This window comes from Lampetra planeri, chromosome 53, assembly GCF_965212315.1.
Source record: "Lampetra planeri chromosome 53, kcLamPlan1.2.h2, whole genome shotgun sequence".
In the NCBI taxonomy this organism is placed as follows: Eukaryota; Metazoa; Chordata; class Hyperoartia; order Petromyzontiformes; family Petromyzontidae; genus Lampetra; species Lampetra planeri.
In genome coordinates this window covers 7,405,319-7,429,718 of record NC_136159.1, presented here as the reverse complement: position 1 = coordinate 7,429,718, position 24,400 = coordinate 7,405,319, and the positions used below count along the sequence as shown (strand labels likewise).

The 24,400-nt window shown below is 55.6% G+C and overlaps 1 protein-coding gene across 5 annotated transcripts in view; it reads right to left on the bottom strand.

The window, feature by feature from the left end:
* The window catches only part of LOC144734938 (S phase cyclin A-associated protein in the endoplasmic reticulum-like), a 229,050-nt gene that overhangs the window by 11,814 nt on the left and 192,836 nt on the right, over window positions 1-24,400 (bottom strand). For all 5 annotated transcript variants that reach the window (XM_078617403.1, XM_078617404.1, XM_078617405.1 and 2 more), the window contains exons 25-29: window positions 21,944-22,067; window positions 16,958-17,295; window positions 16,085-16,240; window positions 14,542-14,857; window positions 14,261-14,410 (exon numbers count right to left, since the gene is read on the bottom strand). In XM_078617403.1, the coding sequence (XP_078473529.1) occupies window positions 14,261-14,410; window positions 14,542-14,857; window positions 16,085-16,240; window positions 16,958-17,295; window positions 21,944-22,067 (1,084 nt within the window). The remainder of the gene's footprint in view (window positions 1-14,260; window positions 14,411-14,541; window positions 14,858-16,084; window positions 16,241-16,957; window positions 17,296-21,943; window positions 22,068-24,400) is intronic.

The window sequence follows — 24,400 nt, the reverse complement described above, 5'->3', positions numbered from 1 at the left end:
ATGCGAAAAGCTACTTTTTCGATTTTTTTGGCGCTCCCCAAACCAACCCCTCCTCTGCGCCCCCCACATAATTTTGGGGTAAAAAAAATGTTTTAAGGCCTAACATATTGTTTTGTTTGCGAGGGCTATACATCCAAATGTTGCATCACATTTTAAAATAACCCAGCATTTCATATTCAGACCCCCCCCCCCACACCCCACATCGTGGCGATCCTCTCCGTAACGACGACCATGGGGGCTCGAGCACCGCGGTTTGACACCGGCGCTGTCAAGCCCACCGCTTGCCAAAGTAGCTACAAACACCCCCCCCCCCGAGTCCCCGGGTCCCCGCACGCGCCGTGTCCCCCCCTTCGCAAAGACGCCGGCGGTCATGGCCTTCCGTTCACAAATATCAAGACAACTACGACACTTAACAAAGACAAAGGACCCCTCGTATAGCCTGTAACAGACTGTTGGGGCAAGTGTTGTTAGTGAGCAGCTATGAAGGCCGGAACGGCACACCAGGGGGTGGGTGGTCAACACAACGCCCGGCCGCCTTTGTCTCCCCTGTGGCGATGTTTACATACTGCACCGGGGACCCATTTGAGGGAGAGCCGACCTAGGGGAGGCCCAGGACCGGTTCAGATAATCGTCACCGGTGGCGTTGGCTGTGAGCAGGAATCGAACTCGGGTCGCCGGGTTAGTAGCACAGCGCACGAATCGCTACAGTGCCGCTCCCCACACACACTGAACAAACTGGTGCTGCTCACAGACGTTTGGGGGGCAAATGTGGAAATAAAAAATGTTTTTTTAAGACTAAGCAGCCAAATGTATTTATCGGGAAGTTCCAAAGGACGCGTCGTATTTTCTATCCACTCAAATGATCGGGGACGTTCTTTTAAAAGAGCTGGAATAGAAAGCAGGTGAAGCCTGCTCCCAGTTATTGAGCGAATGTAAAAAAATATAAACGCGGTCCAGGGCGCAGCACTGCGATTGCACGCACATGCCGCTGCTATAAGGGTCGTTACTAGAGGCAGTTCTAGACAGAGAGCTGCTCCGGTGGGGATATTGGTCTCCTCTTGCACGCCGCTCGGATGTATTGGGGAGAGGTGGAAGTGCCCACGTTTTACCTCGCCGCACGCAACCTGCTGATCGACTGACTGCGAATGGTGAACCCATTCGTACAGCTGGGTGGACACAGCTGGGGCTGATTTAAGAAACCTTCCCCATTGCTTGAACCGCCACACCCGGAGATGGAATCGAACCGGCGATGTCCAGTGGTGCTGACCGTTCAGCAGCAGCAGTGTTCTATAAAACACGAAATCGTTGACAACTTAAGGGCCCTGTTGGGTTCACTTCATTGAAACGAGGGTTCCTTCGCCATTCATTCGTTTCCTTCTTCACGTCCGTGCTTCCTTCCTTCTGTCCCGATGCACTCCGCCCTTCAAGGCTCGGCCTAATCAGCGAACTGTCAGTCGCTGCGTAAATATCGGACAAGTGGCGACTGATACTGACCAGGCCGCCTGCGAAATATCTCAACACCGCTCAGGCCCTCGTGGTGACAGAGACTTGGGTTCTCTCTCTCGCTCTCGACCCCCCCCCCCCCCCAACTTCTCTTGGCTGTCTCCTCTTTCCTTCTCGGCTTCTCTTCCGCTCGGCTGTTTCCTCTCTTTAGGTGGCTGCCTCCGTTGTCCTGCGCCACTCCGATTGCTCTCATTCCCTTTTTCCCGGCGCCCGTTTCGCTCCGCGAGGATTGCCGCCGCCCCCCCCCCACCCCCTTCCCTCTGTATAGAGCCGGAACGCGAAGCCGCGTCACGGCAAAGGGGGCCGACCCCCTTCCCATGCCGTCAACCTTTTCGAGGGCCTGGGAGGAGGGGGGGGGGGGGAACGCCAAGGGGAGGAGGGCGCGCAGCCGCCAGGCGACAGCCGCGGGCTGTGCGGGGTGCTCAGCTGGCGCGGCGCCCGACGGCGCTTTGCGACGGGGGGGCAAACCGCGGCCGTGGAGGGGGACGTCGTTGGGGACGTCGTCGGCGGCACCCCCCCCCCCCACCCCCCCCCCCCCCCCCCCCCCCCCCCCCCCCACACGACCGCGACGACGAAGGGAGAGACGGGAGGCGCAGAAAAATGGGCGCCGTTCGCGATCTCCGTTCAAAACGGCCCGCGGCGCCGCTGGATCCAACTCGGCTTTGGAGGAAAGAGTCGCGGCACAATGCCGAGCGCGCTGCAGCAGACTCCGGATTCTAAGACGCTCCCCCGGAGTGTAGAGATGCACCCTCGCCTTCTGCAAAGGTTGTCGATCGAGTTCAACAAAATCTGGTCTCTCACACACCACAACAACACACACAGCTGCTGGATTATAAGATGCGTGCACCCAATGGCGGAGCCGGGATTTTCAGGTAGCGGGGGCAACCCCTCCAGCAATGAAAAATTATAAGAGTTGTTAGTAAGTAAGGACTAGTCCCTTGCTTTTTATTCGACGCGTGTACGGCTATGGCGCAGCCATCGATCGAGGGTCGAATTCGAACCGCGTTGTGTGATCGGCATCACGCTCACTGAAGGTGTTGATGCCTTCAGGAAAGTCGTGTGGACTGTATACGCAACTGCGCACAATTCTGTGAGTCACTTATAACCGCTTTGCCGTTACTTATTGCCAATTATGGACTCAGACTATTGTCCTATCATCTCATAGAGTCCCTGGCACGTAATAATATTCTACACAGTGGCAGTGGGGATCGCAAAATGCCGATTCATTACTAATAAACCCCAATGATCCGATCGAAATTAAGGATTTCGATCGGATCATTGGGGGGGCACGTGCCACCCCCCCCCCCCCACCAGTGCGTGCACCTACCCCCAACTTTTGCTTTAAAATACCCGGGGAGGTGGGGGGAAATCTTGATTTGAAGCTTTCGTGACTGCAGGAATCCAAACTGAACCTTCAGCAGTTCCACTGCAGGATGATATTTTTTCTGCCTGAGGACGACCGCTTGTGTTGCGATCTAAGCGTCGTGATTCATTTTATTTTATACCTACGTGACTTTAGCGAAAGAACCAAAGAGTAAGGTGGGGGGAAAGGTGCCTCTTTGAAGCTGGCGAATAGGGTCATTGCTTGCAATGTCGCGATTTTGTGATCGCGAATAAACTGCTCTCCTTATAAACACTGCGGTGAGTCCACGTAGCGGCACCTGGTGGTTCAAGAAAACTCATCCACACACAACGCAGACAAACCGAAACCGCCATCCAATATGATTTCTACGCGAGCGATTCGCTGTCCTGTGAGTCGCGTGAGTTTGGATCGGCACGGGAGCCCCGAAGAGCTGCCCCCCCCACCACCAAGGCCCCACCCCCCCCTACTGGCCCCCCCCCACCCCACCAAAGCCCCACCCCCCCCTACCGGCCCCCCCCACCCCTGCCCACCGGGCCCCCCGTCCGCCACTCCTCGACTCGTCTGTCCTCGGTCATCGTCTCTTGGGGAACCCGCCCCCCCCACCCCCGCGCCAGTCAACCCCGCCGAGGCTCTAAAATGTTGCGGCTGCGATGGTGGAGGTGGTGGCGACGGTGGCTGTGTGGCGGCAGTCGCGATGTGGTGGTGGTGGTGGTGGTGATGGTGGGCGGCGGTTGAAGCGGTGGCGGAGGATGGGTGGAAGGGGGTGAGGAGAAGGGAGCGAGGTTTGCGGAGGTCGCGGGGTCAGGTTTAGACGGCTCAGCCCTCGTTGACGTTTGACCTGGAACGAGAGCGGAGCTGCTGCCGCCCCCAGCATCCCTCCCCGCGAGTGAGGCTGCCCCACTGTGCTCCGTGCTTACTCACTCCTTTGCTCGCTCGCTCGCACACCCGCTCGTTCACCTGCCCGCTCGCTCACCCGCGAGGTCACCCGCTCACCCGCCGACCCGCCTAGCTCGCCCGCGTTTCATAACCCGCGAGACCGACCTCTCAATCTCTTGCACGGCTCCCTCGTTTGTCCCGTAATCCCCACGCAACCACCCCGTGACATCACCGCTCACCCCCTCACTCACCCCGTCACTCACGCCCTCTCTCAACCCGTCGCTCACCCCGTCGCTCACCCCGTTGCTCACACCCCGCTCTCAAGAGAGGCCCGAGTGGAGCCGGGAGCCGCTCTGGGCCTCCCCTCCTAGCCAAAACAAGTGCGCGTCGTTAGTGGGGGCCTTCAGAAAAATCCGCGGAAGCCGCCGTCGATTCAAACAGTGGGTTCCTTTCACGAATACAAAAACACGCGTGTTTTTTTTTTACTCAATCAAGTGTGAATGTATATTTGCAAACCTATGGCTGTGGACGACTTTGGGAGTGGAGTATATATGAATATAAAATTACACGTGTAAACATTTCACCTAATTTTCGTGGGGTTAGATATTTACCCAACTTTGGTGTCTTGTGTCCTTGAGATGTGGAATGAAAAGGAGCAGCCCTGCGAGTGCCCCACACGGGCCACCGCTGGGGGAAGGGGGCCCCTTCCACGACCACAAGGAGGTGGGGAACAGACTGGACCCGCACGCGCGACCTGCCCCATAGACTCAACCGTCACGCACGTCAGGAAACAGGGCAGCACTGCGCTGAGCATCGTCGTTGCACATATACGTATGTACGTAGCCAGCCGTGAGAAAGAAATGAGCTTTCAATCTAGATGATTTAAAAGTGCACAGCTCCAGTGGCTTCCTAATATCGGAAGGAAGAGTGTTCCAGACGGCCCCAGAAGCGCATCTGAAAGCGCGCAATGCGGTCGACCGTCTTTGTTCGATGGCTGTGAGGATGACCGGAGAGCACATGATGATTTACGCTCCTTGATGAGATCAGCAAGTTACTGTGGTTCCTTTGTAGCAAGAACTGTGTGTGTGTAATGAGTGCAACCTCAGCAGCAGCGATACAAGAGAGATGATGAGACACGACCGGTCGCCGACTAGAGATAGAGGGAGAGACCGAGCGAGCGACTGCGGCTGAGAGTAGCTTCACCGTTGCTGCGCTACTCACTGCGCTACTCACCGCGCTCCTCACAGAGGGCCTCGCAACCTGGCCACTTGCACACGCCGTGGCACTAGGCCGGACGTCCCGGCGCAGCGCTCGCTTTGTTGCTGTCGTCGTCAGGCTGCGCTCTGCCAACGCGTGAGTTTGCCGTAACGATTCAACCGAGAGCGCTGCCGTGTGGGACTCCGTAAATATTCATGGGGGGGGGGGGGGGGCATGACAAGCCACATTCGAGCACTGCGCTACAACGGCACCGCGGGTTATCGTCGCACGCCTCCCTTTGCTCGGGCGCGCTCAGTTTAGTCCCCGATTAGTGAAACCCACAAGGTCAAATTGAAATAATATATATTTTTTATAGAGTTCACTGCTGCACCATAACATGAATACAATTTCAACAAGACGCAAACAGTCGACTGTTAAAAATCTGCATAAATAATAAATATGCGTGAATATGAATGGTTCAACTGTAACTTCGGGGAGGTGCGGGTGAAGTATGGTCTAAACAAGTTGAACCACCCGCATCACTGAAAGTCACGGGGCAGCCTTCGTCCGGCGTAGGCTGGGAAACAGTTACCACGATGACGATTATTCGCTACGAGAACGGAACATCGCAAGCGAAATGTTTATTGGTGCTGCCGCGGATTTTTATTTCCCCCCCGTCCCGTTAGACACAGCATCGTCTTCACACCCCTCCCAACACCAACCGCACCGCCCACCCCTTAAATTAAGCAATGTCTCTCTGCTGGATGTTTTGTTTTTAAACGCTTAAAATAAATAAACACGAGTCCCCTCGGCCGCTCGCCCGCTCGCTCTGTGTGCAAGCTCGGCCCGTGTGCACACACGGCCCGTGTGCACACACGGCCCGTGTGCACACACGGCCTGTGTGCACGCTCGCGCCGTGTGCACACATGCCCGTGTGCGCCGTGTGCACACACGCGCGTGCACTCTCGCTCCGTGTGCACACACGCGCGTGCAAGCGCGCCCCGAGTGCGACGCGATCTGCCCCGGTGTGAAACAAAAGCGCGACCCCATTCCGCATCCTGCGTCGATCGCCGCTGCCCGGAATCGTTTTGACACCGGCCGAGTGCAGATAAAAGGGTAAAGGCGCCGCGCTGCCGATTTGTCTCTCGTGCTTTGCTGCTGGCGGAAGGGCCTTCGCGAGAGGGAGCTCGGAAAATCGACCAATCGGGGCAAAGGGAACAGCAGGATTGAGCACGACTCTTCGTGGCTAGACAGCCGAGGGGAGGAGACGAGAGGATGACCGCCATGGAGACGGAGCGATTCAGTTGAACTCAAGCGCAGAAGACGAACTGTGGCATCGCAGGAACGGCGCGGGCTGGTGACGGTGTGGGGAGGGGCCTTCATCCAGCGGTGGATAGACCGTGGCTGACAACGACGACAATATTAACAAAATGGAAAATATATTTTTTAAATTCCAAATTAATAACACTGCGGAATAAACATTTATGTGTATATACAAATATATATATCATGTGCTGCTTAAAAAAAAAAGCTCCCATCTCTGTGAAAACATTAATTTTGCTAAAAGGATTGGGGTTTGCAGGGATTAGCAGTGAGAAGGTGCGACCTGTGACCCGTGACCTCTGCGAGTGACCCCTAGGGCTGCGTGGCGTGGTTGAAGTGCAACGACGCCTACTACGACCAATCCCGTCGGGTCTCGGGAGCTAAGCAGGCTCGAGCCTGGTCAGTGCTTGGATGGGTGACCGCCACCGCCACCACCAGGGCTTGCCAATTGTTGTCGGCGGGGAGCTGCGAGGTGTTGCCAGGGACAGTGTCGGCCCCCTCTCGTAAAAACCGCAGCGCGGGTGCCGGGTCTTCTCCGGGCAACATCGGTAGGACGGAGCATGACGGAACACGACGGAGGATTTTCTCAAACCACCATCAATAAATAAAAAAATTTACCCGTAAAAACAAAGTTTTTCACTATAAATCCTTTATATGCGTGGCGGCTAGAGTCCTCTCATCCTCTGGCTTGAGATGGCTGCCACCTATGGGTCAGATGATTGGCTGCCACCATTAAGCAATTGGTAATTAAATATCATTTTTTTTCCTAAAAAGTGTAAAATTTTGGAAAAAAATTTCACGAAAATAAATTGTCACGCACAACGAGTCTGTGTGGAAAATGTCAGCTCGATTGGATCACGGTAAGTGGGTTAAAAAACGACCGAGAGATTTGCACGGTCGTAAGCGCGCAAGCAAGCAAGCAAGTGAACTTAATATAAAGGATTTAAAAAGAGGACATGTGTGAATAATCTTGGCCTGTCACAGCTTTAGCTTTTGTTACACGTGAGATGTTTGTAAAATGTGCGCGCTTGTTTAGCACCGAACAATGGTCCTATTGTAGATGGAAAAAAACAAGACGCTTGGCCACTTATTATAGTCTGAGTCGACCTAGAGGAGGCCCAGGCCAGATCGACGTGCAATTTCGTCACACGGGTGTCGACTGTGCTTCACGATCAGGAAGCGAGACCTGGTTCCAACAACTTCATAAAGCAGCACGACACATGTGGACACATATACACATCCCCATACACAGTAGCCCGAACAGACCGTTGGGGCAAATTCTGCGTCAGCGAGCCCCAATTGAGGCCTGCGATATCCAAGAGTGGTATGGCCAGAACCATGCCTGGCAGCCAAGTAATCAACCTCAGGGCGAGTTGATCTGGAGAAGACCAGCACGTCTTCAGTTGTCGCTTGCCGCTGGAATCTAACTTCGTCCGCCGGGGGTCCGCAGCCCAGTGTGCGCTCACCACCCCGCCACCACTCAAACCCAACTCCATACGCTCGATCTCACGCGCGCGTGCACTCGAACACACTCGCGCACGCTCACACACACACGCACGCACGCACAATCTCTCACGCGCGTGCGGTCAAACACACTCACACACGCACGCACATACACACACACAAGCACGCACGGGCACTCCAAACACGCGCTCCCCACGTGCCTCCTGTCCGCCCTGCCTCCCCTCCCCGGCTAAGTGCACGCGGCAGCTGGGCGGTGTAAATCAGCCCTCCCCTCTTCAATTAGCCGAATGGAAATATTTTGCTAATTATGGCAAAGTGGCGTCTGAAAAGCAGAGACAAAGGCCAAACACCCACGCTATGCTGCAGCGGTGGTTGGCCTGCCTCCCTCCCTCCTCCCCATCCCTGTCCTGCTCCCCTCCCCCCAACCTCCCTCTCACCCCAAGCTCTCCTCAGCCACCGCGGCCACCACCCGGCGCACCGCACATCCATTTCCCAGCGGTGGGGAGCTGCTTAATTGAATTCGACAATAAAATATGGAAATGTGGCGAGCGTTCATCTCGCAGCCAGCGGCCACTCGCCGCTCGCGTTCAATGCGGGGGTTGCCACCTGTCCTGGTTTTTTCCAGGAAAAGGTGGCCGCTGACCCGGGAAATCCACGAGTCTTTCCCGTGACATTAGAAGTCCCAGTTGTTGTCATTTGCGCAGCAATGACAGCAACGTAGCATTTTTCGATTTAAAGCTTTCGTGACTGCAGGGATTCATCTTCTTGGTTCTTTCGGTAAAGTCACGTCTCCCTGACAGACCTGGTCTTCACCTGAGAACGGCTGCTTGCGTTGTGGCCGAAACGTCGTGATAATTATTTTATTATGTTTTATTTGTATTATTTTATTACTTTCCTTCTACGTGACTTTACCAAAAGAACCAAGAAGAACAACGTAGCACTCAAGGCGATGCAGCTCTGTTCTCCGCTCCTCTGGTGTTGTGAGATAATTCCCGGGTTCTTTTGGACCTCACACAAGTGACAACCCCCAGTTTAAGGCTCATTATTAAATAGGTGTTGTTTCGGGTAATCGCACATCGTGGTCAGCGGGGCGGAGAGACCCTATGTGCTGTGAAGAAGGGACCTTGCCCAAAACGTTGCCTGGTGTATACTCTCATCTGAAGACCACAGCGTTATTTCACCAATGTGTTGAGTCTCGTAGTTGAAAGGTCATCGTTGTGTGGGATGCAATCGGTTCACACGCAGGCGCTTGTGACGGACCGCCGCATCGCAAGATCTTGAGAGGTGGCGGCGGCGGCTTGGGGAGGCCCTCATCCACCAGTGGACTGATCACGGCCGATGATAATTGTGATGATGAGTCATGGGAGTTGGTGAGTTTATAGGCAGGTTGCGGGGGTTGCGGGGGTTGCGGGGGGGGGGTGAGCGGGGTGGCCCAGCAAGCGCCGCGAGCGCAGCGGCCGTCCTGAGCGAGGGAGCGAGCGAGCGGTGGGGACGTGAAATCTCGGCGCTAATTGGCAGAGCGGAGCGAGGAGGCGCCGAGTAGCGCTGAGCGGGCGACACGCAAAGAGGAATGCGAACCGAGTCGAGCGACACTTAACAACGAGTGGGGGGGGGCGGGGCACGGGGTTCGGGGGGGGGAAGACAGAATGAAACAAAAAGCACCCCTAGATTTTTTTTTTACAAAACATGTTCTTTTGATTAGTGTCACAAAAATGTAATTACAGGTCCTAATTGTCTTACGAGTGGGGGGGGGGAGGGGGTGGGGGGAGAGGCAGGGGGGTGGCGGCGGGGGGGGGGGGTCTCACCGGGTGTTTCTGGGCCTAACGAGGACTAACGACGCAGGCGAAAGTAAAAGACGTCGGTCTGTCCCGAATCAAAGTAATTCAATTACGGCCACGAGGACAGATGTCCCCCCTCGGCTGGCTCTCGCACCCCGCGGGTTGGGCGCAGGGAGGGGGGAGGAGGCCGTCGGCTCGCGATCGCGTGGCCGAGTGCAACTCCCGCATCCTCGCGTGTGTGCACACGCACCACAATGTTCACGGCAAGCTGACTACGAAGACCGGCATGGTATACAAGGGGGGGGGGGTGGTGTGCCTACCACCACGCCTGGCCGCCTCCGCCTCCACTATGCTGATATTTACACACTGTGCCAAGGTACTCATTTGAGGCTGAGTCGACCTCGGGGGGGGGGGGGGGGCCTGGGAGCGGTTCCGATAACTGCCACCACTAATCGCTGAAACTAACACTCCTCAATCGTGCGCGTTAACAGCCTGCTCAAGGCTCCACACGGACGATCTTTGTGCCCGTGCACGGGGTGGAACAGTAGTAGGGACAGTGGTGTCCACTAAGCGCTCAGAATATAGTGATCTGCTACGATTCCCGGGCATGGCAAGTAACATCTGAGCCTGGCTTGAGCCTCGCCACGCTCACTCAGCCTTAAACGAGACACCCGGTGCGCTGTCCAAACATCGGCACTGGGGAGACAAAAGTGGCCGGGCGTTAGTGGTGCTGACAACACCACCCCCACACGTGTGCCACAGTGCCGGCCTCAGTAGGCGCTACTTGCTAACAGCACTTGCCCCAACAGTCCGCGAAGGTTTCACGTGCGATCTTTGTCTGCGTGTGCGAAGTGCGAAGTGCGAAGCGCGCGGAACTCAAATGTCAACACGAGCCGATCGCGTCGCCCGTGTCACCTCGCGTCAGCGTTACGCTGCATCTCGTAGCCGCTCAAATGAGCACTGCTCCGCTGCTCTGCCGTTTTGTGTGTCCGTCTGTGCGCTGGGTTCAGAGCCGCTGGTGGAAACTCCACAGTTCTATGGCAGGGACCCGGGTCTCTCAAGCTGGGTCGATTTTACCGACAGAGCTGGATAATTCACTGGTCAACACACTTTTTCTGGCACGAGGTATTCCAATGGTTTTAAGGTAATTTTGGGGTGCTGATTCCAAATCTGGCATCGGTTTTTGTCTATCACATCAGGTTTTGAGATCTCAAATATTGCATTTTCAATAAAAACTGCAGAAGAAAAATATTAAATAAATGTGGATATCTACATAAAATGATATTATAAACACACTATCCTAAAAATACAGCACCATATTTTAACACTAAAGCAGTCACTGACTCGCAATAACTTGCAATCATAAGTGACAGAGTTAATTTCGGGTAAAATCAATGAAAATGGGGTATGCCGATAGCATAAAAATGAGATGTGATAGAGCAAATCTGAGATCAGATTTGGAATCAGCACCCTGAAATTTGTCAAAAACAGCTGCAAAAGTTCAGGCCAGAATTTTTTTTTTTTAGCAGTGTAATAATTATGATGGTGATGATGGTCGGGTGATGGTGATGGTGATGGCTCCATGATGACGATGCTGATGGCCGAATGATAATGCTGAATAGATGACGATGGTGGGATTTGAATCCACGATCTCACCACCGCCTTCTCATGCTTCGTTTCACACAATTCCCGAGGAGCCGCACCCTGGCTCCACACGGCTCACTGCCGCTGACCAAACCCTCACAAAGCAGTGGCAATCGGGTCAATTATTAATGCCACCCGCCACCGTGTTCCTTTGTACGACGCGACAAACAAAACAAACTATTTAAAGGGGTGGAATGAGGCGAGCGGAGACCAAAATAAAACCCAATTTCTCAGAAGCAAAACGAGAAAGAAACACCGGTGAAGTGAAATCTGTGGGAATGGTTGCGGCGCGGCCTTTGATGTCCAACAGGGAGTGCGGTTCGCACACACGGCTGCCTGGCTTTACAAGTTGATGTAAATATTACTGCTCCGCCAGCCAGCCAGCGCGGTGGGCGGCACTGCGAGATTAATTGGAGCCGGGTCGGTCTGGCCACCGCAGGTACACCAGGCCGCGTCGTCACCGCCTGCATGGTGGCGCCGCGGTGGCTAGGAGATGTTATCTCCCTCGCCTGGTATACAGGAGGTCGTGGGTTCGATCCCGACCCTGACGTCTGCTGTATACTTGGAGTTTGTGTGTCTCTCTCTCTCTCATCATCATCACGGTGGCTAGGAGATGTTAACTCCCTCGCCTGGTATACAGGAGGTCGTGGGTTTAATCCCGACCCTGACGCCTCCTGTATATTTGGAGTTTGCGTGTCTCTCTCTCTCTCATCATCATCACAGTGGCTAGGAGATGTTAACTCCCTCGCCTGGTATACAGGAGGTCGTGGGTTCGATCCCGACCCTGACGCCGGCTGTATATTTGGAGTTTGCGTGTCTCTCTCTCTCTCTCATCATCACGGTGGCTAGGAGATGTTATCTCCCTCGCCTGGTATACAGGAGGTCGTGGGTTCGATCCCGACCCTGACGCCGGCTGTATATTTGGAGTTTGCGTGTCTCTCTCCGCGTGGTTTTGTGGATTTTTCTCCGGCTCCTCCGGTTTTTCCCTCTACATTTAGAAACATGCGTTCAGAATATTTGGCTGACAATAAATATACATGTGACAAGCCCCTTAGTTGAGCAATCATTTGTGGCCAGGTCGCTTCTGAAAAAAGAGCTATATAGCTCAGTGGGCCTTACCCGTTAAAATAAAAATAGTTTTTTTATAGTTTACAGTTTAAGACAACTGGGCACCGCCTTGGCGTGCCGAGCGCGGCCTCCGTGGACGCCACTCGAGGGACGGAGCCCAACATTCGCCCCGACGGCCACCCCCCCCCCCCCCGGTCGCCTGGCCACGTGCAAATGATATTACGTCCGTCACTAGGGGCGATGGTCAACAATGCTGAAGGAGTCGCTCAGGACGGTGAGATCAGCCGGTGTGCTGGTGCCAGGCGGATCGCTACATTGCGGGGTCATGAGGGGTGGTGGTGACTTGGGAACGCATTCATCCAGCAGTGGGTTTATTGCGGCTGATGTTGATTTTCTGACGGTGGGGACAGCGGTGGCACAGAGGTTCGCGGACTGCGTTACCAAATTGGCGAGTTCGATTCCCGGCCACGGCAAACATTAGTGGCGAGCGATGTACGAACTGGGTTCTGAGCCTCCGAGACAGCGCTGACCAGCGTGGTCAAGTAGTATGGCCAAACGAGCCTAAAAACGGCGTAGGAGGGCCTTCATCCGGCTGTGGATTGCCAAAGAGCTGCAAATGATTACGATGGTGATTATGATGTTGAGTAATTTTGTAACGAGGCTAACCGGCCGAACAAGGCCGGCGAGCGGGAGGTGAAGGACTAAGGGAACTTCAAAGAGGAATTAGGTAATGTACTTAATTTTATTGCTTACACCAACCAGAGTGATAGGTTTATAATGGGCGTGCGGTCTGGCTTTTCCTTTACAGTGTGCCTCGTGCAAATTTATACGTAAAGGACAAAGTAACTTTATTATTTTAACGGCCATTTATATATCGCCCCGACACTGCCACCCCCCCCCCCCCCTAATAAGAGAAGAAAGAAATCAAACTGGCTCGAGTCGGATGGCATGGCAGTGAACACACGGGTGGTGCAGTGGCCAACATCAGTGACGGTTATCTGAACGGGTTCTGGGCCTCCCCTAGGTCGACTCAGCCTGAGTATCTGGTGCGGTGTGTGTAAATATCGCCCCTGGGGAGACAAAGGCGGCCGGGCGTGGTGCTGGCCACCCACCCCCTCGTGCGCCGAGCCAGCTAACAGCCCTTTCCCCAACAGTCTATTAAGTTCATAATCAACGTTTTTGGGTTTAGATCGCGTTATTTATAAATGTGTCGTAACCCCTCGTGTGCCGTTCCGGCCTTCATAGGTGCTCACTAAGAGCACTTGCCCCTAACAGTTTGTTAAGGCTACACGGGGGATCTCTGTCTTTGTCCCTGGTGTAGCGGGTGGTGTAGTGGTCAGCACAGCACCCAGAGGTCACCGGTTCGATTCGAACTCCCGGCGCGGCGGTTGAAACGATGGGGCAAGTTTCTTGAATCCTGCCCCCCCAACCCCCAGCCGAAGTTATTCGATTGGTAGATCATGCATGGTGGGGTAAAGTGTGGGTATTCCCACCTCTTCCAAGATGGCTGGTCAGCGTAGAAGAGTAGACCAAACACCCTCAAGAGTGCCTCTCTAGTGGAGGCCCTTCTGCCAGCAGTGGCGTGAGCAGGACATTGCAGAGCTGCACCTTTACCGTATGGAACCCTAAACAATAACAATAAAGTGTAATTTTGATGGGGTTGGGATATTTGTGCCCCTCCTGCCCTGCCCTACACCAACCCCGCACTCTCCTCAACGTGGTGAAGTATGGCGCTAACCCCCACCCCCGACCGGTTGCGGGGAGCGCCTGCACCCAGCCAACGACTCACCAAGTGGCTGCGAGCGATTAATTATTAAAACAAAGCAGCACACGTGGGAGCAGGCGAGTCAAATCAATTCACAGATCGTCGCCACACGCCGCGAAAAGTGGGGCGCGGGACCGGCGCTCGCACCTGGATGCCCCGGCCGCCCGAGCCTCTCCGCGCGAACGCGGCCGCCAGGCGGACCACGGGACACAGGCACACACGCACGCGCTTGTGGATACGCGCGCGCCGCGTGCGTGCGTGTTGCGCGCGAGCCCCCACCTGGTTGTCGGCGTTGTTGACGGTGAAGTACCCGACGCACACGATGACGGCGTGCAGCAGCTCGGTGCAGGCGTGGTGCGAGCAGTACCACAGCAGCGAGCTGGCGATGTGGCGGAACGCCAGAGACAGGCCCTCGGAGCCCACCACCTCCTGGCCACCGCACGAGACCGACCGCCCACAATGAGCCAACCGCACGTGACCGCCCACGCACGATCGAGCAACCGCACGCGACCCGAAAGCTCGTGTCTCAGAATGGCCGCCGCGCATCGTCGCCGCGGCACCTGGAAGGCGGCGAGGTCGAGGAAGGCGAAGCTGTTGAGCAGTCGCACCCCCTCGAGCGCGACGCCCAGCGTATGCGCCGGGTATCCATCCTGCGCCGACGCGCGGACCGACGATGCCGCCGCCGCCGTCGTCGCGGCCGGAGGGGCGGCCGCCCCCGTCCCCGCCGGCGCCGCCGCGTCCCGGTCGGGGGCGGCGCCGTGCAGCAGCGTGCAGTAGAGGAGGTTGAGCACCCCGGCCGCCTCGGTGAGGCGCAGCACCGACGCCAGGCCCGTGCCGTCCGGCCTCCGCGTGTCAAACGGGCTCTGGCCGCCGGACCTGAGCGGCGGGGAGGGACGGCGCGGCGGTCAGCACGACGACGACCCCCGTGGATCCGAGCTCCCATTCCCCGTCGCCACTAATCCCCGTTGCCTAGTCGAACCGTTCCTGGGCCTCCCCTAGGTTGACTCGGCATTAATTGAGTACGTGGTGCGGGGTGTGCACGTCGGCCCCTGCTTGGTCCTGGCCACACCCTCGTGTGCTGTGTCGGCCTTCGTAGATGCCCATACGGGCGGATCTTTTGTCTTTGTGTGTCAGTGTGTGTGTCAGTGTGTGTGTCAGTGTGTGTCAGTGTGTGTCAGTGTGTGCGTGGGGGAGCAGTAGTGTAGCGGTCAGCACGCTGCGCTACGAACGCGACAGAATCCTGAGTTCGATGTCCGCTGACGGCCAACACCGATAACCATTATCTGAACCAGTCCCGGGCCTCCCCTCGGTCGACTCAGCCTCAAATGAGTACCTGTTGCGGTGTGTAAAGACACTGCCGCTAGGGAGACAAAGGCGGCCCCCTCGTGTACCGTGCCGGCCTTAATAGGTGCTCGCCAACACCACTTGTCCCAACAGTCTGTTAAGGCTATACGGGGAATCTTTGTCTTTGTTCGCGTGTGTGCGTGCATGTGTGTGCGTGCATGTGTGTGCGTGCGTGTGCATGCATGCATGTGCGTGTGTGTGTGTGCGTGCGTGCATGTGTGTGCGTTCATGTGCGTGCATGTGTGTGCGTTCATGCGTGTGCGTGCACGTGTGTGCGTGCACGTGTGTGCGTGCACGCGTGTGCGTGCATATGTATGCGTGCATGCTTGTGTGTTCATGTGTGTGCGTGCATGCGTGCGTGTGCACGCGTGTGCGTGCGTGTGTGTGCGTGCACGTGAGTGCGCTGCCTTGGCACCGGCGTCGCACGGTCGCAATCGCCTCTGTCAACCACATCCCACACGTCATTCAAACGCCCCCACCCAGCGTCTCACACCCACCCCGCCATTCCGCTCCCCCCTTATGCTAGCCATGACCCTACCACCCCGTTACACGACCCCGACCCCAGACCTAACCCCGCCGTCCAAACCACTCCCGTTGACGTGACCGTAACCCCGACCCTGACCCCAGCACCCAGTTACGTGACCCTAACCCTGGCCGACCACCAACCCTCCCCAACCCCCCCCCACCGATCCCGTTTACGTGACCCGCCCCGACCCCACCATCGCCACCGCCCCCCGTTAGACGAGCCCGGGCAGTGACCTGGGCGCGACGAGGCGTGCGAGCGTGCAGGAGGCGCGCAGGAGGTGCACGGCGTGGGCCAGGAAGGCCGAGGTGCGTGGCTGGTCGTCCACGGAGCCCTGCACCGAGCGCAGACAGCGGCAGAGCTTCTCGGCCACGCCAGCGTGGACCATGTAGCTGCACGTACAGGCAAAGACAAAGATCCCCGCCCCCCCCCCGTGTAGCCTTCAGAGACCGTTGGGGCAAGCGGTGCTAGCGAGCACCTGTGAAGGCCGGCACGGCGCACGAGGGGGTGGGTGGCCAGCGCCACGCCTCGGCCGCCTTTGTCTCCCCAGTGGCGATGTTTAGACGTTGCACTGGGACCGATTCGGATAATCGCCACCGATGTTGGCCGTGAGCGGGAATCGAACTCCGTTCGCCGGCTTCGTAGCGCAGTGCGCTTAACCGCAACAAAGATCGCCCGTATAGCCTTGACAGACTGTAGGGGCAAGTGCTGTTAGCGAGCACCTATGAAGGCCGGAACGGTATACGAGGGAGTGGGTCGCCAGCACCACGCCCGACCGCCTTTTTCTCCCCAGTGGCGATGTTTACACACCGCACCAGGTACTCATTTGAGGCTGAGTCGACCTAGGGGAGGCGTAGGACCGTATCTAAAACTAACATTTATCATGAAATCACTGCCCGGCCATGATGATTGACTATATTGTGACACCCCGACTGCACTAACTCAAAGCCTAAAGGTAAATCTTAATCCCTAACACTAACCCGACGTCCTGACCCAAGGAAAACTCTCATCATAACCTCTGAATCTAACTCCGACCACTGACCCAAAGCCTAACGGGCCTCCGAACCCTGACCCCGAACCCGACCCCGCTCGTCACGCTCCGCCCTCACCTCACGAGGTCCGACGCGCGCCCGCACATGCCCTCCCTGTGCCCCGTCGATGCTCCGGAGCAGGAGGACAGCGACGAGCACGACGACGACAGCCTCGCCTCCTTCCCTCCTCCTCCTCCTCCTCCGCCTCCTCCGCCGCCTGCCGGGGTCTTACGCGGCGTCGCGGGCCGACTGCCGTCCGACCCTCCGGCCGCCGCCGAGGCGATGCTGCGAGCGACGCCGTCGATGACCGCGCCGCACGCGCGGAGAAGGGAGCCCGAGGGGCCTTCAAACACCTGGCGGTTGACGCTCCCGCTGGCGCCGTCGCCCCCGGCGTCGTCTCCGACCGGGATTAGCACCTGCGGGGGACGGGCCCCGGGACGATTATACACTGGTCAACACACTGTTTCTGGCATAAGGTATTCCAACGTTGGTCTGTCGTCGACAGACCTGGTTTTCACCTGAAGACGGCTGCTTGCGTTGTGGCCGAAACGTCGTGAGAATTATTTTATTATGTTTTATTTTTTATTATTTTATTACTTCCCTTCTAAGTGACTTTACCGAAAGAACCAAGAAGAAGGGGTTTTAAGGTAATTTTGGGGTGCCGATTCCAAATCTGGCATATCGGCTTTCGCGTCACACTCCACGGGAGGCAAATTACTCGGTCCGCTGCTGATGGGGATCGTACTGTGCGTAATCAGTGTTTAGCGCGAGATTCAGAACAGTGATTTAGAACTCTCTCCCAGCTGATCCTGCCCGGAGTGAAACCAAATCAACATTCCTCCCAGCCCTAAATCTTTGAGCCCTTCTAGAATCATCGTCATGATACCACTGGTCAACACACTTTTTCTGGCATAAGGTATTCACATCAGGTGTTTGAGATATCAAATATTGCATTTTCAATAAAAACTGCAGAAGAAAAATATTAAATGAATGTGGATCTCCACATAAAATAATATTATAAACACACTATCCTAAAAATACAGCACCATATTTTAACACTAAAGCAGTCACTGACTCGCAACAACTTGCAATCATAAGTGACAGAGTTAATTTTGGGGAAAATCAATGAAAATGGGGTATGCCGATAGCATAAAATGAGATGTGATAGAGCAAATCTGAGAGCAGGTTTGGAATCAGCACCCTGAAATTAGTCTAAAACAGCTGCAAAAGTCCAGGCCAGAAAGAAATGTTTTTTTTTTGTTGACCAGTGTAATGCAGCGATAGCTGCGGATGCCGCCACAATTTGTCGACGCTCTCTGCCCTCCGCCAGAGCCCACAGCTGCCCTGGCAGCGTGCCACCACCACCATCTGCACTTACCAAACACACAATTTTGTGAGAGTGCAGCACTGCTAGCGGTGCACATGACACAACTGACCAAATGAACAACTCTACACGTCGTCAGTACTTCCGCAAAAGGCGGTGTTTGATGACGGACGTGTCGACTTATTTTGTCATCTGGCACTCGGGGCCCTCCCCTCGGTCGCCACACGCCTGGAGACCGCTCCCCACGATCGCGATCGTACGGTGCCGCTGCTATCCGGCGAGATTTGATGCCGCGCCGCGTGCTGTTCGGCACGACGTCCGGCGTTTCGCTCCGCGTGCCGACAGCCTCGTGATTTCCTTCTTGGCGTCTCCTTGCCCAAGCGTTGAACTCCGAGACTGCGTTTTGCGTACGTTCTCCGATATAATAAACAAGTCTACTATTCTTATTTTACCAGGTGATGCCCACTGAGCTATGTAGCTCTTTTTCAGAAGCGACCTGGCCATCACAAATGATAGCTCCACAAAAGTGTCTCATCATCGTGTGGAAATTTTTAGCGGCCAAAGACTCTAAACGCATGAAAAACCGGAGGACTCGGAGAAAAATCCACGCGACGACAGGGAGAGACACGCAAACTCCAAATATGCAGCAGCAGGCGTCAGGGTCAGGATCAAACCCACGACCTCCTGTATACCAGGCGAGGGAGTTAACATCTCCTAGCCACCGTGATGATGATGAGAGAGAGAGACACGCAAACTCCAAATATACAGCAGGCGTCAGGGTCGGGATCGAACCCACGACCTCCTGTATACCAGGCGAGGGAGTTAACATCTCCTAGCTACCGTGATGATGATGAGAGAGAGAGACACGCAAACTCCAAATATACAGCAGGCGTCAGGGTCGGGATCGAACCCACGACCTCCTGTACACCAGGCGAGGTAGTTAACATCTCCTAGCCACCGTGATGATGATGACAGAGAGAGACACGCAAACTCCAAATATACAACAGGCGTAAGGGTCAGGATTGAACCCACGACCTCCTGTATACCAGGCGAGGTAGTTAACATCTCCTAGCCACCATGGCGACGTGCGTTCCCCTTGCTGCCCTCTCGAAAGTCATTCCGTACGTGTGCCCGCACCACCACTCAGCCCTTGCTGTGTGTCCCTTGTCCACATTCCTGCTCCGCTCGTCGTCGTGGGTGACGTGTGTGCCGATCGCAGAGACGTCTTGTTAACTGCCTCGTTTGAAATAATTGAGGTCGTCGGTTCGATCCCGACCTTGACGCCTGTATATCTGGAGTTTGCATGTTTCTCTCGGTGGTCACGTGGATTTTTCTCCGGGTCCTCCGGTTTTCCCCTCCACATTCATAAACGTGCGTTTTAGTGTATTTGGCTGCAATAAATGTCCACGTGAGAAGCCACTTCATTGGACGTTCGTTTGTGGCCATGTCGCTTCTGAAAAAGAGCGATGTAACTGAGTGGGGCCTTACCTGGTAAAATAAAAAAATAGTTTAGTTTAGTTTTTTTTCCTGGAGCCAACACATTGGTGTCGTCGCTTTCGTCGTTCACTTCACAGACCCCCCCGGGGCGGAGCGGGGGGAGGAGGGGGGGGTCGCAGCGATGGGACCGAGAGGTTCCATCGCTGCGATTTGGGAGATCTCTTAGGCGAGGCGCCCTTGGCTGATGCTTTAATCCAAAGCGTGTTTTCGCTCCCAAAACTCGATGAATTAGCCCAAAAAGCGGTAAGAAGCTTAATAATTCATTAACGTACCCCCACCGCCTCGGAAGCAGTGATCCGTTAAGAGATTACACGAAAACGGATTAACTTCTCCCAACGAGTTAACTTATTAACACGACGGCTTGCCCTCCTCCTCCTCCTCTCCCCGATACACCTCGGTCAGAATTACACAGGAGGCTGCTACAAAAACGAAATCTAAACATGCTGCCTTTTTTCATCATCATCAGCAGCACCAGCTATTGTTTTATCCACTGCTGGATGAAGGGCCTCCTTCGCATTCAATGTCACCGTATCTCACGGTCCGGTGAGACCACGATCCCTCCGACCCTCGCGCAACGATCTGATCTCATTGGTCCGTCTTGATGGTGCTTGGGCGCGAGTTCTCCCCTCTGCTCTTTGGTTCTTTCGGTAAAGTCACGTAGGTATAAAATATAAAGTAAATTGCATCACGACGTTTCGGGCGCACACACAAGTGCCCGTCATCAGGTGGAACAACCACGGCAATAACAATTGCTGAAGCGGACAAGAGGAGGCTGCTGGCAGCAAGAGGCTATATACAAGTAAGAGGGGGGGGGGGAGCCAGGGAGGAGAGCTAGAGAGGGTGGGGGTGTGGGGTAGGGGGAATGGGGGAGTAACGCACAATTCTCTCCTTTTTTGTTTGCATTATGACTGCAGGTATTGCGGTCTATGCAAACATGACAACTTGTAAAAAGGTGTCAGTTTTGTTGCCAGATAGAAGGGTGAAAAAACAATTATCACAATTCGCTCCTTTGACTGAGATTCGGCCACCAGTCCTCGTCCATCGGCCATGACGTCCCTTCTCATGACGCCCCCCTGCCTAGTGCCACTCAAGTCAATAATTGCCAATTCCCCCTTTTGCGTTTGTCCCCTGGAACCAACGTGCTCCTCTTTCTGTCTCTCGGTGTCATTCCGAGCTTGTGTCCGCCGCTTCTGTCGTAAGCGGTGCAGCGAGAGTACGGGGACAGTGGCCATGGGGCTAAAGATGCAGGGCACACGCAGCAGCCAACCCCACGGAGCAATTGAACTTCTGGCCCAGAAGGTGTAAGAAGTCTATGGGTCTCACGTTACATTTGCCAATGTGTTTGCTTCTATGTATACCTATTTAAAGTGCATGGGCCTCTACGAAAGTTGTACGGCTCTCCACGTGAACCTGTATGGGTCTCTGTGGAAGTACGCGGAGCACTGGAGAGTATGCAAGTCCATGGGCTCTGCATGTAAGTGGGCAGCTCTCCGTGTAAGGACGGCGAATGCGATTGGAGAAGGGGCATGGGACAGAAGCGCGCTGCGTGGAGACGTCAAATCTTAGCGGCCGACCTCGAGGAGGCGATGGCTTTCCCCCGGGGAGATGTCGAGGACTTTGCGACGGATTTGCCGGGACAGACACCACTTGCACGCGGCCGCGAAGGAAGGTGCAAAAAGGAATCGCGCCCGGCTTCCCTCGGGGTCAAACGGGCGAAGCAGCGAGCGTTGTTTTCCCGCCCCGGCGCGATGCGCCACGTTCGGCCAACCGATCGATGTCGGCGTGCTGGTTTAACGGTTCTTGTTGTTCCTCCTCCTCTCCTCCCGGCGCGTGCCCCCGGATCAATCGCCTTCACACGGCGCCGTGCCGGCCTCCATCTCCCGTTTTCCCTGCGCTCCCATCGCAATCCGCGACCTCGCGCGGTTAACGGAGTCGCGGGTGACCAACGTGGGAGAATCGTCAGCAAGGCGACCCACTGCGTCTCCATCATCATCGCCAGCAACCATGGTCAATCCACTGCTGGTGAAAGGCCTCCCCTAGCCCGCCGTCTCCTCCGTTTAAACAAGGTCACCCTCGTTTAAACGGAGGAGACGTTTTTATTAGCTTATTGCGTGTGCATCATCGTGTGACGGCGGCGATGACGATGGCAAGGAGGAGGGTGCGAGGAAGACTCGGGGAGGAGAGGGAGACAGGGATGGGAGGGACGGGGAGAGGTAATGAGGGGAGGGCGGTGCGGCACTCACGGCGAGGTGATGCAAGAGCAGATCGATGAGCGCGACGATCTTGTTGCTGTACAGGACGTAGTGGCAGTTGTCGGCGCAGTCGCGGCACGCCAGGCAGTAGGCGTTCGCCGCCAGGCACAGCGACCTGGGGGGTGACGGCGAAATAAACGTGTGCGGTCACTCCCCCCACTTCTCCCCTCGCACCCCCCCCCCCCCGCGAACAAAAGGGATGAAAAATCACGCGCATGAATGGATCCCGTGATGCTTTCCGACGCACGTTTGTCCCGCGGAGTATTTTACGCTCGTGTTCTATTTTTTTATGAATGCGAAAAACCCACGACGGATCAAAAACAACAGTGGAAAGTGTGATAAGGTCGAACAAAAAGTGTGCATAGGAAGTGCGGAGGATTACACTGGGAGACGGAAGGAATAACGCGTGAATGAGAGAACGAACGCAGGGCAAAAGCATCGCATTGTTCAGGAAAGTAAGCGGGCTTGGGCTGAGCGCGTCACGGCCCGTGGGGACGACCAGCCGAGAGCGACGGAGCGGCAGCAGCCAAGGGAGGGGAAACACGTGCGATGGTTGACGTCCGCCGCGGAGACGGAGTGGTGAATGCACGCTCGCCGCTGGACGGATCGTTACGTCGCGCGATCGCCGCGGGAGACGGGCGGCGGCTCGGGGGAGGCCTTCGTCCGACGTACGGACGAGCCGAGTCGTTAAGACGATCGCGTTGATGTCAAGATAAAAATAAAAGACGTCTTTCTTCTCGCCGTCACGGCACTCAATGTGTCCCGGCCTGCGGGAGCCCGAGGAGGACGTTCATCTGCTAAGTGCCACTATCCCCGATCGAAGGGGTTTTGCGCGGTGCACGGTGACAAATGAAGAGTAAGAAATTAAGGCGAAGGAAATTTAATTATTCTTTGCCCCGGTGACACACTTCCACGGGAGCTTAAAAGAGGAAGGGGTGACCCCGCGCACGCGCACAGACGCACGCACGGAGACCTCGGTTCCCGTACACACGTACGTACGTACGTATAATATCATACGATGTATTGACTGTGATGACGATATTTATTTTTTCGTCACAGTCTAGCGCGGCGTCGTTGTGGCACTCCGGTGATGTCCCTGCGACGGCACCGCCGCAATATTCACACAAGTCAACGAAGCGATGCCACCGGTGTGCCGTGACGACGCTCTCGGCGGCTAATTGCAGCGGTGTTTAGTTGCCATTTACGCAGAAGCTTCAAACAAATCGGGTCATGCGGGCCAGCGCGTACAATGGCCCCGGTCCAACGACGTCCTCCCAACGGCTCCCACACCCCGTTGTCGCGTAAGCTACAAACTCAATGCTCATCAAGACCCACCACGGACTCGCCCACGCCTACCTCTCTCCACCGTCATCGCATTATTCTACTTCGCTCACTCTCCACTATCAGCAGCCATCCCGTCGACCTTTGCTCGACAGGAGGGCACTCCTCCTCTGCTGCTGCTGTCCCCCATGCTCTACCGGAATTCCCTTGCTCTGGTTGTCTGCATTTCTCAAGATCCTTGCCCAATCGAAGTCCGGGCTGGGAAGGTTTTCTCTCGGCTGCACGCGACCCGTTCACAAAGTGCCAGCGCTTGCACCGAAGCGTCGTCTCCATCCCCGTTTGCGGCCCTCATGGAGCGGACGACGCGGCAGGCAGCGCGTGGCCCGAGTTGAGTGCGTGTGTCACATGGGAGCTGCTCACTTTCTGTGTTGCATATTCTATGAAACAGATGACAAGCTTGGCTGACAGCCTGCACCCACACAGCACCTACTCTTACAAACAACGCCACAAGTTTGAGACAGAGACAATGATCCTCCGTGTATCTCCATATATATAAAAGGCAAAGTTGTGAATATGTGTGCGTGTTCAAAATGTTTAGCGTACTTCCCGACATGCAACAAACTTGAAATTTGCCATGTGGGTACTTTGCAGACTGTACACCATGCAAAATAATTAAAATAGATTTTTGTATTTTTTTTGGTGGGGGGGGGAGCTCAATAATGCATTTTTTTTTTTGCACGGCAAGTGAGTTCTGACGTCACATCTGTCACGTGACCCGCGCATGTGGAAGCGTAACGCCGCGCTATGAACCCGGCGACCCGAGTTCGATTCCCGCTCACGGCCACCACCGGTGACGATTATTTTAACCGCTCCTGGGCCTCTTCAGCCTCAAGCGAGTAACTGGTGTGCTGTGTGAACAACGCCACTGGGGAGACAAAGGCGGCCGGGCGTGGTGAATCCAAGTCCCGGGCGAAGCCGGGTAGTACAGCTAGTCTATATACATCGCGTTAGGGCTGGAAGCGACCAGCCAGAAACACTCCTGGCCACCGTATTCTATCCCGGGTGCTGATGTTCACGATACCCGTCAACCCATACGCTTCACCTGTATTCTTGTACAGGGAAATTGAGGTTTCAGGTCCATACGGCGTACGGACGTTTTAATACGGC